The 14,996-nt window shown below is 36.9% G+C and overlaps 1 protein-coding gene across 1 annotated transcript in view; it reads left to right on the top strand.

Moving 5' to 3' along the window:
- LOC149805294 (uncharacterized) overlaps positions 1-14,996 on the top strand; it is a 190,745-nt gene that overhangs the window by 57,191 nt on the left and 118,558 nt on the right. The window contains exons 17-19 of the mRNA XM_089933887.1: positions 2,036-2,209; positions 9,103-9,358; positions 9,832-9,992. Of these exons, the coding sequence (XP_089790013.1) occupies positions 2,036-2,209; positions 9,103-9,358; positions 9,832-9,992 (591 nt within the window). The remainder of the gene's footprint in view (positions 1-2,035; positions 2,210-9,102; positions 9,359-9,831; positions 9,993-14,996) is intronic.

Below are 14,996 nucleotides of genomic sequence, written 5' to 3'. Positions count from 1 at the left end.
GTTTGCTCCTTTAATCCAGCTATGCCTCCACCAAGCAGTTGTTCATTTCCACAGGGCACCAAATTTCATGTTTCTGTTTTTTGATGACAATACATAGGGCATGTGCATTCACAGGAAGTGTCAAAAGAATTATTTCCATTTACAACTTTGAGGCCATTTCCTATGGATCATGAATATGTTTGTTCACAGAAATAGTCAAGATGGTATGAATGAGTTATTCCCTATTTAACAGTGATGTGTCCATTTTCATCATTGATTAATCAAGACTCAGATCACAGTTGTTATAGACCCTACATTTGTTTGCCAGTACTGAACATTCTGATGTGCCCAAATTCTAATAAATCATATGTTGATCCAAAGTATCATTAAAGATGAACTCATAAAGTTCTTGTCATAGGTTAACCAGCATTTTTTGAGAGACTGGATTGTAAACAAAACAATGTGTAGTAGGTCACAGATTTTAATTCTGTACCAACAACAATGCCACATTACTCACTGTGCACTGTTGCCAAAGTAAAAAAAGACAACCAGACCATATTGCATATATTCTAAAGAATAACAATTTCCTTTAAATCAGTATCAAGAATGCCTAAATCTAACTTGCACATCATCATCAAAATGAGAGAGAAAAACATGTTTTAAAAGTAGAATGGGACTGCATTCATGGATACTGACCTGAAAGTAGTAATTGTTACTGAAATCCTATCAGGCTGACTTATTTATGGCCAATTTTAGTCAAACACTTGTTTTTGCATGCCACACCTATTTCAACTTTACTCAAAAGTTGTTTTGGTTTTCATAACAAACAATATGTTGGGCAGCTGTCAGAAGTTGTGAAGTGTTGGTGTTCCACAGGGTGCAAGTTTTAGAGCAATGCTTTTGAGATGCCAAAACTAAATTTGCTATATCTTCCATAATTGTAGGAATTTTTTATAGTAAATGGCAAATTAAATCTGGAGCATATTACTTTTCATTGTTTCTTTAGTGTGTACACTTGTATATGCTTGAACAGGCATATTACAGTTTGCTGTAAAAATCACTGAGCCATCCTGCTTCACCACCCCTGGACAAATTGTTATTTGTTTTACAGATCCAAGACACCACTTGTTTTGAATACTATTCTTTAGTTAACTTTGCTGTCTAACATTGGTTGGTTTTATTTTCAAAATGTGTATGAAAATTTGATTTTACATTAAAATTTAGTTTTCTAATTTTATTTAAAATTCTATTCAAATTTGATTTATTAATCCTATATTTCAAACACATTTCCTGATAGGAATTACCTTGCATTAAAATTAAGTTTTTACTGAATTGAAAAATTCCTACAATTAAGGAAGATATTGCAGATTGTAATATTTGGGCAAAAATTAGTATGTATTCCCTTGTAAAAGTAATTATTCTTAATAATTGTCAACCCCACTGTTTGTAAGTTCAGCATAGCAATTATTTTGATGTCTCTGTGTGTGGTGGTTCTGTCTGTATGTATGTTTATCTGTCTACACAATATACTGAGTTATGATACTAAATTTTTGTAGAGTAGAGCTGTGTTATAGGTTTTACTTCATAGTTAATACAAGGTGGGCTTAACAAGCAGGGTCTCTTGTTCCAAATTAGTCATTTTATCAGGGGATAGGCTTCTAGTTATTATTGCTGAAAATAGGTAAGTAATGCAAAACAGCCATGAAAAATATTATATTGAAGATCCATGGGTTATGTTTTATTTTGATTTCATGAAGCAATGTTTTACTGATGATGCTATAGGAAGATGTCTGAAGAAGAGTGTAGGAGGCCATCATATAAACTTAAAATTGGGTGGCTGTCTCTAGCTTCAAAATGGCAAACATCTTAGTTGTTCCATGAACACATATATGTGTGTTGTTTCTGATTTTTTTAATATAAATAATAAATATTGAATCATCTTTTTAAGAATAGAATAGGTAGCAGATTAGAAAACTAACCTTGGAAATTTGCTCAAGGTGAGTAGTAGTGATTAAAAACAATGAATACTTTACGGTACTATTTTTAATCATTATAGATTTCTCCTTGATGGACTGGCTTAAGATTAGACAGCTGGATTTGCAGTCCAAGTTGGACAAATTTGACATCACAGTCCTACTAAACCAACTGGGAGTTCTGAAGTTTCTGCAAGGAATCCCATGTAATAGATCCAGTCCCAGATATACTCCATCTGTTAGGGGCTGGAAAAATAGTAAGTATTCTGATAATGCAGGCATGTAGTTACATTGAAACCTATATTAGTGTAAGTAGTGACATTGGATCCTCAAAGAAAGTTAAGAAAAATGTAAAATATCATCTCAGGATGGTTGCTTATATTTGAAAAGGACAGACAACGACCAAACAAAATATGATGTCTGTTTCAATGAATTAGCACTCCAGTGAATCAGAACTAACCACTACTTGGAAATAACAATGATTTTGCATAATTTAGAATATCTTAAAGTGGACACTTGTGCACTGAAAAGGTGCCTTAAAATTTGTGTTCTTTTGCCTTATTTCAATACTTTATATTTGAAATTTATCTATTTTTGATTAGAGTTGAAACACTGTACTGACTGATATTGTGCATGTTGGTATATGATGGGTAATGTGATGCATCATGTTATCTAAGTAAAAATCTTGAAAACTATAGGTAATTTTATGTATGAAATTTAGTCAAATTATTGACACCTGCAAGTACATGATGTCACTGGATAATGACACTCATGTTTATTTTTTAATTCTACTAGTTGAAAGCTTGAAGAGGCTATGTGATGGGCTTATGCCAATTTTCAATCATCCAACCATATGTCAGTCATTAGGAATTGTCTGATAACACAACTCCTCTTACAGTACTAAATCAAAAGGCATGAAACTTAATATGCATTGCTATCTTGAGGCCTGCATGGTCCTAAATAAATCCTAATATGGGCAACAAAGCAGCAATGGCCATCTTGGAAATCTTTTTGCAACTATTCCTGAATGGATCATTATATTTACATGTTATCATCATCATCATCAGTCTCTTGACCTAGTGTGGTCGTTGAGGCACTGTGCTGCTGAACATCTAACCAGTTCCCTCCACTTGCCTTGATCATGTGCCAATGCCTGTGTCTCCGCAGAACTTTTTCTGGTCCATTCTGTGATGTTGTCAGTCCACTTTTTTCTCTGTCTACCTCTCCTTCTGCCACCCTGGATGCTGCCCTGCAGGACTGTTGTGAATAGACTGTTGGCTCTAGTGACATGGCCATACCATTTCAGCTTTCTCTTTTTGATGGTGGTGAGGAGGTCCTCATATTGGCCTACTTCGCGCCTGATGGTGTTACGCACTTCTTCATTTGTGATGTGGTCCATGTAAGACATGCCAAGGATGGTTCTGTAGCATCTCATTTCAAGTGATTGGATTCTTCATTGTAATTCTGCTGTCAGAGTCCATGCCTCACATGAGTACAAAAAGACTGAGATGACTAGAGCTCGCAATAGTCTGATTTTCGTTTTCAGACAGATATTCTTGTCTCTCCAGATGGGTCTTAGCTTTGACATAGCTGTCATTGTTTGTGCTGCTCTTGACCAAATTTCTGCTCTTGATCCCTCTTCAGTGATTATGGAACCAAGATATTTGAACAGGCTCACTGTTTCCAGTTCATGTCCTCTGACTTTAATCTTGGCTGAGATTTGTTTGACACTATTTGTCATCAGTTTTGTCTTCTCGGCGCTTATCTCCATGTCAAATCTGGAAGATGTTTCATCCAGGTTCTTCATTAAGGTGGCTAGCTTGTCTTCACTGCCATTTACATGTGGTTTTCATTTAAAGATTTCATATGATATATAGTTGATCCTAGATACAAATTAGACTGGTCTGACTGCCAACATCATCGCCATGTTGGCCCTCTTGAAAATCTTGTTATTACTTCTTCACTTGAATGGAAAGTCACACTGAGATTTGATTTTCAGTAAAGGTCTTGAAAGTATTGTTTCTTATAAATGCAGTGTCTTAAAAATAGAGAGTTTTCTCTACAAGACTTATTATAGTCTGTAGTTCAGGCTTTCAAGTTCCTATACATTTCTAAATGTTAAGGATTCTTATCTTTGTCCTATTTTAAAATATTTTCAAATTCCTATACTTTTAATTTTTAGAATAGCTTAAGTTAAATTGACCAATTTTTTGTAATAAATTGTGTTCTTTGAACTCCATTTGTGGGTTCAAATGTACATGTTCTTTGTCTCCATACATTTCTTCATTTCTTGTGTATACTGGTGTTTATTTATTTTGGTATAGTGATGCTTTTGAAATGTTTATTTTGTTTGCATTAATTACTTGTTATCAACATCACTTCGATGCAGGTGTCAGGAAATCATTTTGAGCATATGAGTACATTAGAATATTTGTAAAACTTTTTGCTTCATTTTGCTGATATGTTCTGCATATTCGGTCCAACATATTCTTGGTAAATTTAAATTCTATCGAAGGAAAAGAAAAATGGCAGAAGAAAGCTTTTGTAAATTAAATTTTTTTTCCAAATCTGCAAAGCATCTGATGAAGAACCTTCCACTTTTAAACATATTCCTAGCAATTTCAGTGCATCCTATCCCCATGAACAGAAACAAATATAATAGTAAATCTGTTAGATCTTGAGATAAGGACATCTACCTACCCCTCTGTCTATTCACTAGTTTGTTTCCACATAATAGCACATAAGGTAAGGTAGAAGCCTAATGATTTCTGAGTTCATTGGTCAGATGTTAAGGACTGAGAAAATATAAATGGTTTCTGCAAAATAGCAATAATTCTGAACCACAGGCCAGTGTTATTGGTGGTCATACGCTCAAACATTTATGTCAATGTGATGAAAAGAAGAAAATTGGTTGTTTCTAAGGAATACCTTTAGTTTTACATCATAGACCTTGACTAAACTTTATGTATGGTTTGTACTTGAAGTAATTTAGAAGTCTTGCTTTGGGTATCAACCAGTTTAAAGGTTACAGTCTATGGGTTTGAATAAACGAATAATGGTTTCTACAAAAACTGTTCTGTTGCAGTCATGAACCTTCACCAAAGTTTTTGAATTGTTGATACTTTGGCTAAGAAAGGATCCTATTAATTTTGGGTCAGTAGGTCAAAGGTGTAGGTCACTGTGACTAAGAGAGGAAAAATGGCTTTTACATAATAGCATTAGTTGTAGATCATGTACCTCAATTAAAGTTTGTGGAGGGCTTGCACTGTTTTTTTTAAAGAAAGTTTTGCAGTCAGCATAGGGCCTCTGTCTGCCCTTACCCCAGTGACCCACCCTACCCTTGGTGCTATGTCTTGGAAACTACAATGATACCCCCTGCACACAAATATTCATGTTCTTGGTATGATAAGGCCAAGTCATTTACACAAGCAACATTGGCCCCTGGGTTTCTTACAACTCCCTAGGCACTTACCACCAGGTGATTATTAGAAACTGTTCATAGTTCCAAAGTCAATGTACATACAAAAAACTTTTTTACACTCTGGTGGCCATGTGGTTAGAGCATCTGCCTAAGATGAGTCATACCAAAGACTTATAAAAATGGTACTAATAGCTGCCTCACTTGGTGCTCAGCATTAAGAGGCTAATGTTATGACTGGTCGGCTTGGTGTCAGGATAATGCAACTGGCTGAGACATAATGCTACATATCTGTGGCATGATGCCCCAGTGCTAGACATAACTATAAACTGCAGACATCATAGCAGTAAGACTGAAAAATTGTTAAAGCTGCATTAAAAATCCAAATCACACACACACACACACATAATAAACTTTCTTGGCATAAAAATGGAAATATAATTGTAGTAACCAACAGAAAGGTATTTGGCTGAGACTGAAAAAGGCAAGGCAAAAAGTTCTACAGAGTCATAGATAATCTATACATTGAAACATTGTTGCTTGTCCTGGAAAATCAGATGCTGTACTGACATGAATTATGGCAGCCATGTTGTTGGCACGTATCTTGTTCTAAATACACTGGACAACAAATTTTTACAAAAGTCATGTTACTGAAATAAAATTAGTCAATTCTTATCAATTTTTATGTGCTGAACACGAATATGACAGTCAAATTGCAAAATTGGCTCTAGTTTTTTTGTAATCTGCAAGAAATTAATGTTTACATAACGAAATGCATTCCAATAGTAAAAGGTCAACTGTAATAGCCTACCTATAAAAAATCAAGTCATTGACTACATCTTAGATTTCTTCGCCTGTCTCTTGTACAGCTGTTCGGGAGCATCTCTGAGGAGTGTCCAGCAGTAGTCAGCCAGCATTGTAGTGGACCATTTTCCCTGGTATCTTTGTTCCATTGTTGCGATATCTTGATGAAAACGTTCGCCGTGTTCATCACTAACAATACCACAGTTGCTAGGAAAGAAATCCAAATGGGAATGAAGGAAGTGAATCTTTAGAGACATATTGCAGCCAAGTTTCTTATACTTCATCAACATGTCTTCTACTAGTTCTTTATAGTTTTCTGCCCTAACATTTCCGAGGAAGTTTGTAGAAACTAGGCGAAAAGCATTCCATGCTTGTTTCGCGTCACCTTCCAGCAAGTTGTTGAACCGGTCATCTTTGAAAAGCTCTCGAATCTGAGGACCCACAAAAACTCCCTCTTTAATCTTTGCTTCGCTGAGTCGAGGGAATTTTTCATGCAGGTATCGGAATGCTGGCAAAGTCCGGTCAATGGCTTTCACGAAGTTCTTCATCAAACCTAGTTTGATGTGAAGGGGTGGTAGCAAGATTTTCTGAGCCTCAACCAGAGCTGGGTGTTGGATATTCTTCTCTCCAATGGCTACATTCTGCCTGTGAGTCCATTCCTTCCTCATGTAGTGCATTTCCCTTGCTCGGCTATCCCACTCGCATAAGAAACACATGTATTTTGTATATCCTTGCTGCAGTCCCATTAAAAGGGCAACTACCTTCAAATCACCACAGAGGTGCCAGCTGTACTTGTTATACTCAATGGAATTCAGTAGCTGCCTTAAGTTATCGTATGTCTCTTTCATGTGGACAGCATACGCTACTGGAATAGATGGAAGAATGTTTCCATTGTGCAAAAGCACAGCCTTGAGACTCAGTTTCGAAGAGTCCACAAATAGTCTCCATTCTTGTGGGTCATGAGTGATTTTTAAAGCATTCATGAGGCCCTCAATATCGGAACAGAATATCAGATTACTTTCCTTTCTGAAGAAAGGCTCCTATTGCTGGTGGCGCTTTCGATATGCAGTAATTGTGACATCTTCTTCTAGAAGATTCCATTGTTGGAGTCTTGATCCTAGCAATTCTGCCTTGTTCTTTGATAAGTCCAAATCACGAATCAGGTCATTTAGTTCTTCCTGTGTTATTCTGTGTGGGGTTGATGATGCACCACAGTGAAAATCTGGATCACTGCATGCTGATGGACCAGGAGAAGAACAGGTCGACTCACCTTTGTCTTCATCAGATGAATCAAGAGAATATTCTGCTGGAGGTTCTGGAATAGGAAGTCCCTCACCATGTGGAACTGGTCTCAATGCAGACGGAATGTTTGGGTAGACTATTCTCGACTTCTTTCGCTTCGTTATTCCGCCGGAAAGAGGAGGAACCAAGCAGAAGTAACAGTCATTTAGGTGGTTGCTTGGCTCTCTCCACACCATTGGGACTGCAAACGGCATTGATGACCTTTTGCAATTCAACCACTGTGAAAGCTGTGTTGTACATGTAGCACAGCATATATGCGGAGCCCAAGGCTTGTCTTGGTCACCAACCTTGCATCCGAAGTAAAGATGATATGCCTTCTTCACTTGAGAATTGATACTTTTCTTCTGGTTGGCAAATGTCACTTCCCCACAAATATAGCAAAAATTGTCCGCGGTATTAACACACTTTCGAGGCATTACTGTTCTTTATTGTACGTAAATGGATAAAATAATAAGTTTTATGTAACAGTAGCTTGAACTGTCTCGCACAACGTCTAAAATATTTTAAATGCTGAACCTATCTGATTGGGCTTTATATAGTACACTGCTTACGTCAGCTTCAGCAGCCGCCTGGCATTAGTATAATAGGCCTACACATGTATAGTACACTGCTGACGTCAACTTACTTCAGCAGCTGCATGGCATTAGTATTGCATTGCATCAGAAAATGATGCAATCAACTGTGGATGATGTGAGCATGATGGTATTATGCAATGTTACATCATTATTCCGGATGTTGCTGCAGTCCTACTGGAGAAATTTACACAGTGAAACATAGAAAATGAGGTATATGAATATCTTCAAAACGAGAGCCAATACAAATTTTTCACGGTTATATTCGTGTGCGGCACACCAAAATACTACAGATTAGGGCCTTTTCAAGTCAGTAATGATTTCACTGTTGACCAGTGATATCAGAAGGTTATTTTGTCAAAGCTGCGATAATGTATGCTTGACATAGAAATCACTTTTGCTTCCATAATGTAAATCTTTTTTTAACTTTTCTCTCATTTCATTATGATTTTGAATTCTCTGGTATACCTTGATGGCAGGCTTAATGTACAGACCATGGTGAACCACTTGGTGGAAGTTTTTTTTTTTTCTACTTTTCTGTCAAGACTTTGTATGAAAATAGTCAAACAGTGTATTGGTATGTGTCCTATCTGCCATATTCCTAGGGGGTTATTTTCTTACAAAAGACAGAAAGACATTTTAACTGGAGGCTTTTATGCAATTTTCAGTTAGATTATGATGTGTAACCACATGAGTTAATTGGAAGTATTTTACCTAGTTATTTTTCTGAAATATTGGCTGGCAAGGGGTGACTATTTACAGATAAGATGGTGTCAAAGTTGAGTTTGCAACAGCAAATTCCATAAATTGTCATAGTTACCAGGTTATTTTGCAAAAGTTCCCATTAGTTTATACTGATAATTGATGACCATTATGAGTACTTGATTGTTTGTTTGACTTTTATGGCAAATATTTGATTGTTGGAATCATTTTCCATGCCATTAAAACTGAATAGTAAGAGTATATTGTCATATCATTCATGTTCTTTTGAATATCATTGCACCAGAACATTAGTAGTAATATAGAGCTCTATATTTATCTTGTTCTTTTGCAGATTGCTCCTCCACTGGATCCCTTCCTCCTTTGCCTACAAGTTCAGCCTCCTGTTATATACCAAGTACCTGCACAGGAGTCACATGTTGTCTTAATGTAGGAATTCTGGGAAGATCATTTGAGATGTCCTTCAGAATTGAAGAGGGAAACTATCTGATTCATACTCAGATTGAGAAACTGAACAAAACCCTGTTGTTTACTAATTTCCAGTGGGGAATACCTTATATATCTGACATCTTTGGAGTGCTAAATTTAAAGTAAGAAAAATCTATATATAAGCTATAATTTAAATAACTCTCATATCATAACTCCAGTCTCTATTGTGTTAAATACTCTTGTCCATCTAAATTCTGAGTTATATATCAAAGATTATTTTAAACCACTGTAGAAATATTTCAAAATATTTAGCACATATAATCAGAGGACCATACTTGACTGTAGTCAACCAAAACATGGACAAAATATCCCATAATCCTGCACTATTTAACTTGGTGCTGAGGTTCTCTTCACAGAGAATAGATTCTTCAAGTTCCTTGGCCAAAGAAGCAAGCCCAGTTGTATGATGATGTGGTTATATAGTTTCTCTATTATCTTGAGATATATTTATTTGATATTTTTAGACTTAAATTACTCATGTTTAATAATGTACTTTACATTAAATTAATTTCTGCAATATATTACCTGTTCTTTTTTACTTGTAGGACTTAGTGTTCCATTATTTTTGCTTCAGGTTCACAGTAGACAACATGAGAAGCAAAGCCAGCTATCTGATTGACCTTGAAGCTAGTGTTTGTTTAGATAAGAAGAGCTGCATCTTGGAATTATCCATTTTCAAACACTTGCAGATACCAAAACTTTCGCTAGACTGGAACAAAGGATTTAAGATACCTGGTATGTCTTAGAATTAGAAGACAATGTTGATTTTTCATACATTTCAAAGACAGCTATCAAATAAAGAGTTTAATGCTTGCAACTTGTCTTGTGTTTCACCCTCAGTCACTGAAAATAGTATAAGGTTCCAGAAATTTTACACATTTTAATATAAGTAATATATTACCTCCCAGTTTTTCAAATTTGTAATTCTGAACAGAATTTAATCTTGTCCTTATAATACGAATTCATCCTCCCCTGGATGAACCTCCATAGAGAATTCTGGAAAGAAGCTAGAACATAACACAGACCCAGTCTGCTGCCCAAATTCCGGTTGCATGCACCTCAGTCATCATCTTTTCTAGATAACCATTTGCAATTTCAAGTTTGCCCAAAAAAAATTGATTTGTGCCTTTGGGTCATCTTAAAATGTATTTTGAGCAAATTAATATAGGTTGCCATTTTTTCAAATTATTTTATTCCTTCAGTCATTATTTTCATTTGTGAAATAGTTTTCTTTGTGTTTTCCAAACATTTGTTGTCATTGATCTTAGCAGTGTGTAGTTAACTTTCCTCCCCTCTTGTTGTGTGTGAGGGATCTGTATTTCTATTATACTTATTGTGTTTTATCCAGGCATTATGGTAAGTATCTGTTCTCTCCATTGCCAAAGCCTGATACCACTTTATCAGGCATTCCTTTACTTAGTAAATATTTGTGTATGCTCCTCTTTTGTATAAAGCTGAGTTTCACATAAGGATGTTGCCCCACAGCTTTCTAATCAATTTATTTTCTGGTTGATATTTTATTTAGTATTCATGGGTCAAACTAGACTTGAATTTTATGGAGAAGTGACTTCTCCTTTTGAAGAGAAAAGGGAGAAGTGGGAGCTGAACAGAGAGAAGTGGGAGCAAAGCATGAAATGCAGTGTGTGTGTGCATGTGTGTGTTTTCATTCTTTTATTTGAATTATGCCCTCTATCTCCCAGTATGCATATTTCATTTAACATTGGTTTTATGCATTCCTTTATTTTCAAGTAGAAATTACAAACACATTTTTTACATTTATATAAATTATCATATTCACATGCAGTACATCTTGACCATATGACTTATAAAGAGACCAATACAAGCTATACATGGTAATGACTGATAAACTAGATTAAACTATTATAATGGCAAGTTAGTAAAACTGCTTAATCAACTATTCTTAATCAAGAAAATTTCTTTTACTTTCTGAAAGTTCACTATAAAATGGAACTTGACAAGATTTCCAAACCTGTTTGAAACAACCTCTGTACCATGTACATGACAGCAATTGCACAGAAGTCTTCATATCATACTGTTTGACGTTTGTTCTTTATTGCTGACAAAACATTACCATAACTATTCATAGATAACACAGTGAAGCATTACAGTCAGTATATGAATGAACTAAACCCTTCTTTTCAACCAATCAACAGAGCCAATGTGTGAGTGCATCTTTTTGGGAGGACTGGTTTTCTTGATGAAACCACTCACTTTCTAGCTTTGTAACAACAGTCCATTGATAGAATCGCAGATTTATAATTTGTCTCCATACTTGTAGTAATGTTAGTCATTGGTCAAATAGTATTTACTTCACTGCTTTTTTTGGTATTTTCACAAAAATGAAGTTGTAAACAACTTTTACCTTACAATGCTTTTCAAATTCCACAACATACATTGCTGACTGACATAATTGCATTTTGAAGCAAAATCCTTAATAAGATAATATTTAGACTTTGCTTTCTTTAAATTGTATATTTTATTGCATATATGTGCCCAATGGTTTACAAAAACAGACATTCTAATAAAGTGGTACCTCCCAGACACAGTGATGTCTGTCATTATTTCTGCATGACCAGACCACATGAGGTTTCAAACTGATTTTATGAAGAAAATAATCTTCACACAGAAGTTAAAACATTCAGATCACTGATTCTATTGCTAAAACACAACTTGCTATTTATATACTATTGTTTAAGTTTTGAAACACAAGTTTGTATGTTTTTATCATCAAAATATAACTTGCAAAAACTGGGCAGTAATTGTTGATAACTTACTCAGGAAAGGGTTAATGGTCAATCAGCTATCAAAACAAATGCCTGTGAATGTGCAAGAGTTTGTTTGTTGGCACAATTGATATTAACACCAGTTATTTGATGGCTTGATGTCTATTAAACTTCACTTTGAGCTACAACACAACACTAAAACTAAACTTGGCATTTAAAAAAAGTATGGTCATTCAATGTACCTCTAAAAAATAACAGGGCAAAGTTGTTTTTGCTTTCCAAACAGAAGAAAGCAAAGTTTACATTTCCAAGGTGACTTAGTCACCCACTTTGCTTGATAGTGTGACCCCTGGTAATGCTGAGTCAGTTGTACTCTCTGGCAGGGTTTATCACTGCTGTCATTTGTTACATTGGAACAAGTGTACTTACATTTTGGTTTGTTTTATATCTCAGATTATTTATTTTACCTGTTTTCTTCCATTCAGTTAAGAGCAATATTAGATTCTTTAAAGAGAAAATAGATTGGTGTGTTTCCATAAATTGCACACCTCCTCTTCATCTCAATCTAAACCCTTCACTGGCAGAGTTGTCTGTCTGTATGTGGGTTTTTGTACTGCAATCTCAAGGTGATGTATCACAGGTCAAACAACACTAATCTATTGCTTGCATGTAATACATGACCCAATAATGTAAGTACTCAATTTTTCATTTGTATTGTAAACAGGGCACAATCACTCACATTTGTATCTGAGGAGCGATCCTCCTACAGATATGAGAGGTCTGACTGGTTGCTGGGCACTGGTAATGATCAGCAATGACACAAGTCAGCATTTACCAGTCACTGGTCACAAGAACCCCATTGGTACAGGGACAAGGACTGGGTTGAGCCCCCTCTCGTGATACTACAGGTAAAACCTGTTTTTGATTGGGAGTTAGCATGTAGATGCCCAATGAAGGAAGGGGACTGGTTTGGCATTCCTTTTTGACCAAATCCTTCTTATTCCATACATCCTTACATGAGATCATCTCTTTCAGGTAACTGACTTATCCTTCATTACAGCATGGACATCATGTCCCTTACATCAAGGCATAGTTGATGTTGCCAGTCAAAGCCAAACATCACTCCATTACAGGATGGAGTCATAGAGGAGGGAGAGAGGTAGTCCCTCTTTCCCCAAGCACCCCAGAAGAGATGAGAGGCATCCTTATCCTTTGTTAGAGTCTTCAACTGGGAACAGTTCCCAACTCTATGGGATGAATCTCAGGACAAGACAGCCTTTACTGCCAGGTCTCCCTCAGGGAAACAGAGGGTCTTGCAGTCCTGCCTTCCTGCAGCAGGAGCGATGTAAAGACATCCTGTTAGTCCAGGTGGTCTTGCAAGAGTTTGACTTAGAACAGGCTGATGTTTTGCCTCCTCCTCCCTTATGGTCCCTTGCCCCCACTCACCTGTTGACTGAGGCAGAGGAGGAAGAGGAGATATGGCCATTTGACAAGGTGGTAAACAAGGTTTACCATTTTCTTCACCAAGTTTTGTATCCAAAGCTTTCAGGCTTAGAAGACACAGAAAATATCTCCAGCTTAGAGAGACTCTGGGGCTACCTCTCAACCAGACAAAATGTGTGCTACCTCACTCAACTATGGTCAGAGAGATTTTCCATATGGTTTAAGAAGGGTCAGGAGCTGGCAAGAAAACATAAGGTGTGATAGGTACCACACCACACTGAGGCCTTTGGTGTCCCAAGTTAGTTTACAGGAATTGAAACCATGTTTGGTCCACAAAACTTCTTACCTTTGATGTCTAGGCATCACAAGTGGGCATTTTGGAGGGACATGAGCCCACACTTCAGTGCAAGATACTGGAGGCTTTAGAGCTAATTGCTAGGTCACTGGTGACCATAGCCTCTCAAGCCAACCTTTTTTGGCAGCTTCTTTCAGCTTGCTGAAGGAGGAATTGCTGTCACCAGCATTGCTTTTCCTTTTGCAGGAAGCAGCCAGCAGTACATTTCAGAATGCTCATCCATGTCAATGGTGCTATTTGTGGAATTGCACCACCATTTCAGGAATACAGCTATGGATAATTCCAAGGTCTTGCTTCAGCACAGTAAGAACCTCCTTTGGGCAACTCCTTTGGAGGGTGAATTTCTTTGGAACTCAGATCCCCTCCATGGCTTTTCAGGACCTAAGGGACCAACAATACAGATCCATTGAATCTGCTACTGGTTAGTAGAAATTGGCCAGGAAGTGTTGTCAACCTGACTGCCCCCAGGGACCATTGGCCAAGTTCTTTAACGCTATGCAGCCCAATCCAAAAGCAATCCCATTTTAAACCTCCCTCTTGACCATCAGTTGCCTGACAGGGTCACTGGATATGCCAAGGGAAGAAGTCTGTGGGTCATTCCCCATTCAGTAGAGGCAGTACACTCCCTCATATGGAATGGCACAGAAGAGGGGGTACTTAATGACCAGTCTCTATCCTTTTACTCTTGGATCTTCCTGGTTTCCAAAAAAGGAAGAAACTTATGTCAAATTATAGATCTTTCCACCTTAAGTTTCTACAGGAGGAACCTTTCAGAATGGAGACCACAGCCTCAAGGAGACTGTCCATGAGACCCAGTGATTGGACAGTCTCCACCAACCTCTACCTCACAGGAAGTACCTCCAGTTCTGCTTGGACAAAGAGGTCTTCCTATGTTGTGCTCTGCCATGTCATCAGACCTCCATGCTCAGAGTGTTGACAAGGCTAATAGGATAATTGCCTTTCACCTAAGGTCACTGGGAATTCTTATCCCCCCAGTATTTTGACAAATGGTTGGTCCAAAAGGGCTACTTAAAGTCCCTAAGTTATAATTTGTCCCAGTGCTGGACCATTTTGTTCTGGCTGGGCTTTTTATCGAACCTAAAGAAATCAGAGCTTGTTCCATCTCAAGATTTCATATACATGCAGATGAATTTTCTCACAAAAAAGGGTCTATTCTCTGTCCCACAGAATAGAGTG

The sequence above is a fragment of the Sinohyriopsis cumingii genome, chromosome 2 (assembly GCF_028554795.1).
Source record: "Sinohyriopsis cumingii isolate HCF-2022 chromosome 2, ASM2855479v2, whole genome shotgun sequence".
NCBI lineage: Eukaryota > Metazoa > Mollusca > Bivalvia > Unionida > Unionidae > Sinohyriopsis > Sinohyriopsis cumingii.
The sequence above is the reverse complement of the archived record's forward strand: the minus strand, read 5'-3'. Positions and strand labels throughout refer to the sequence as shown.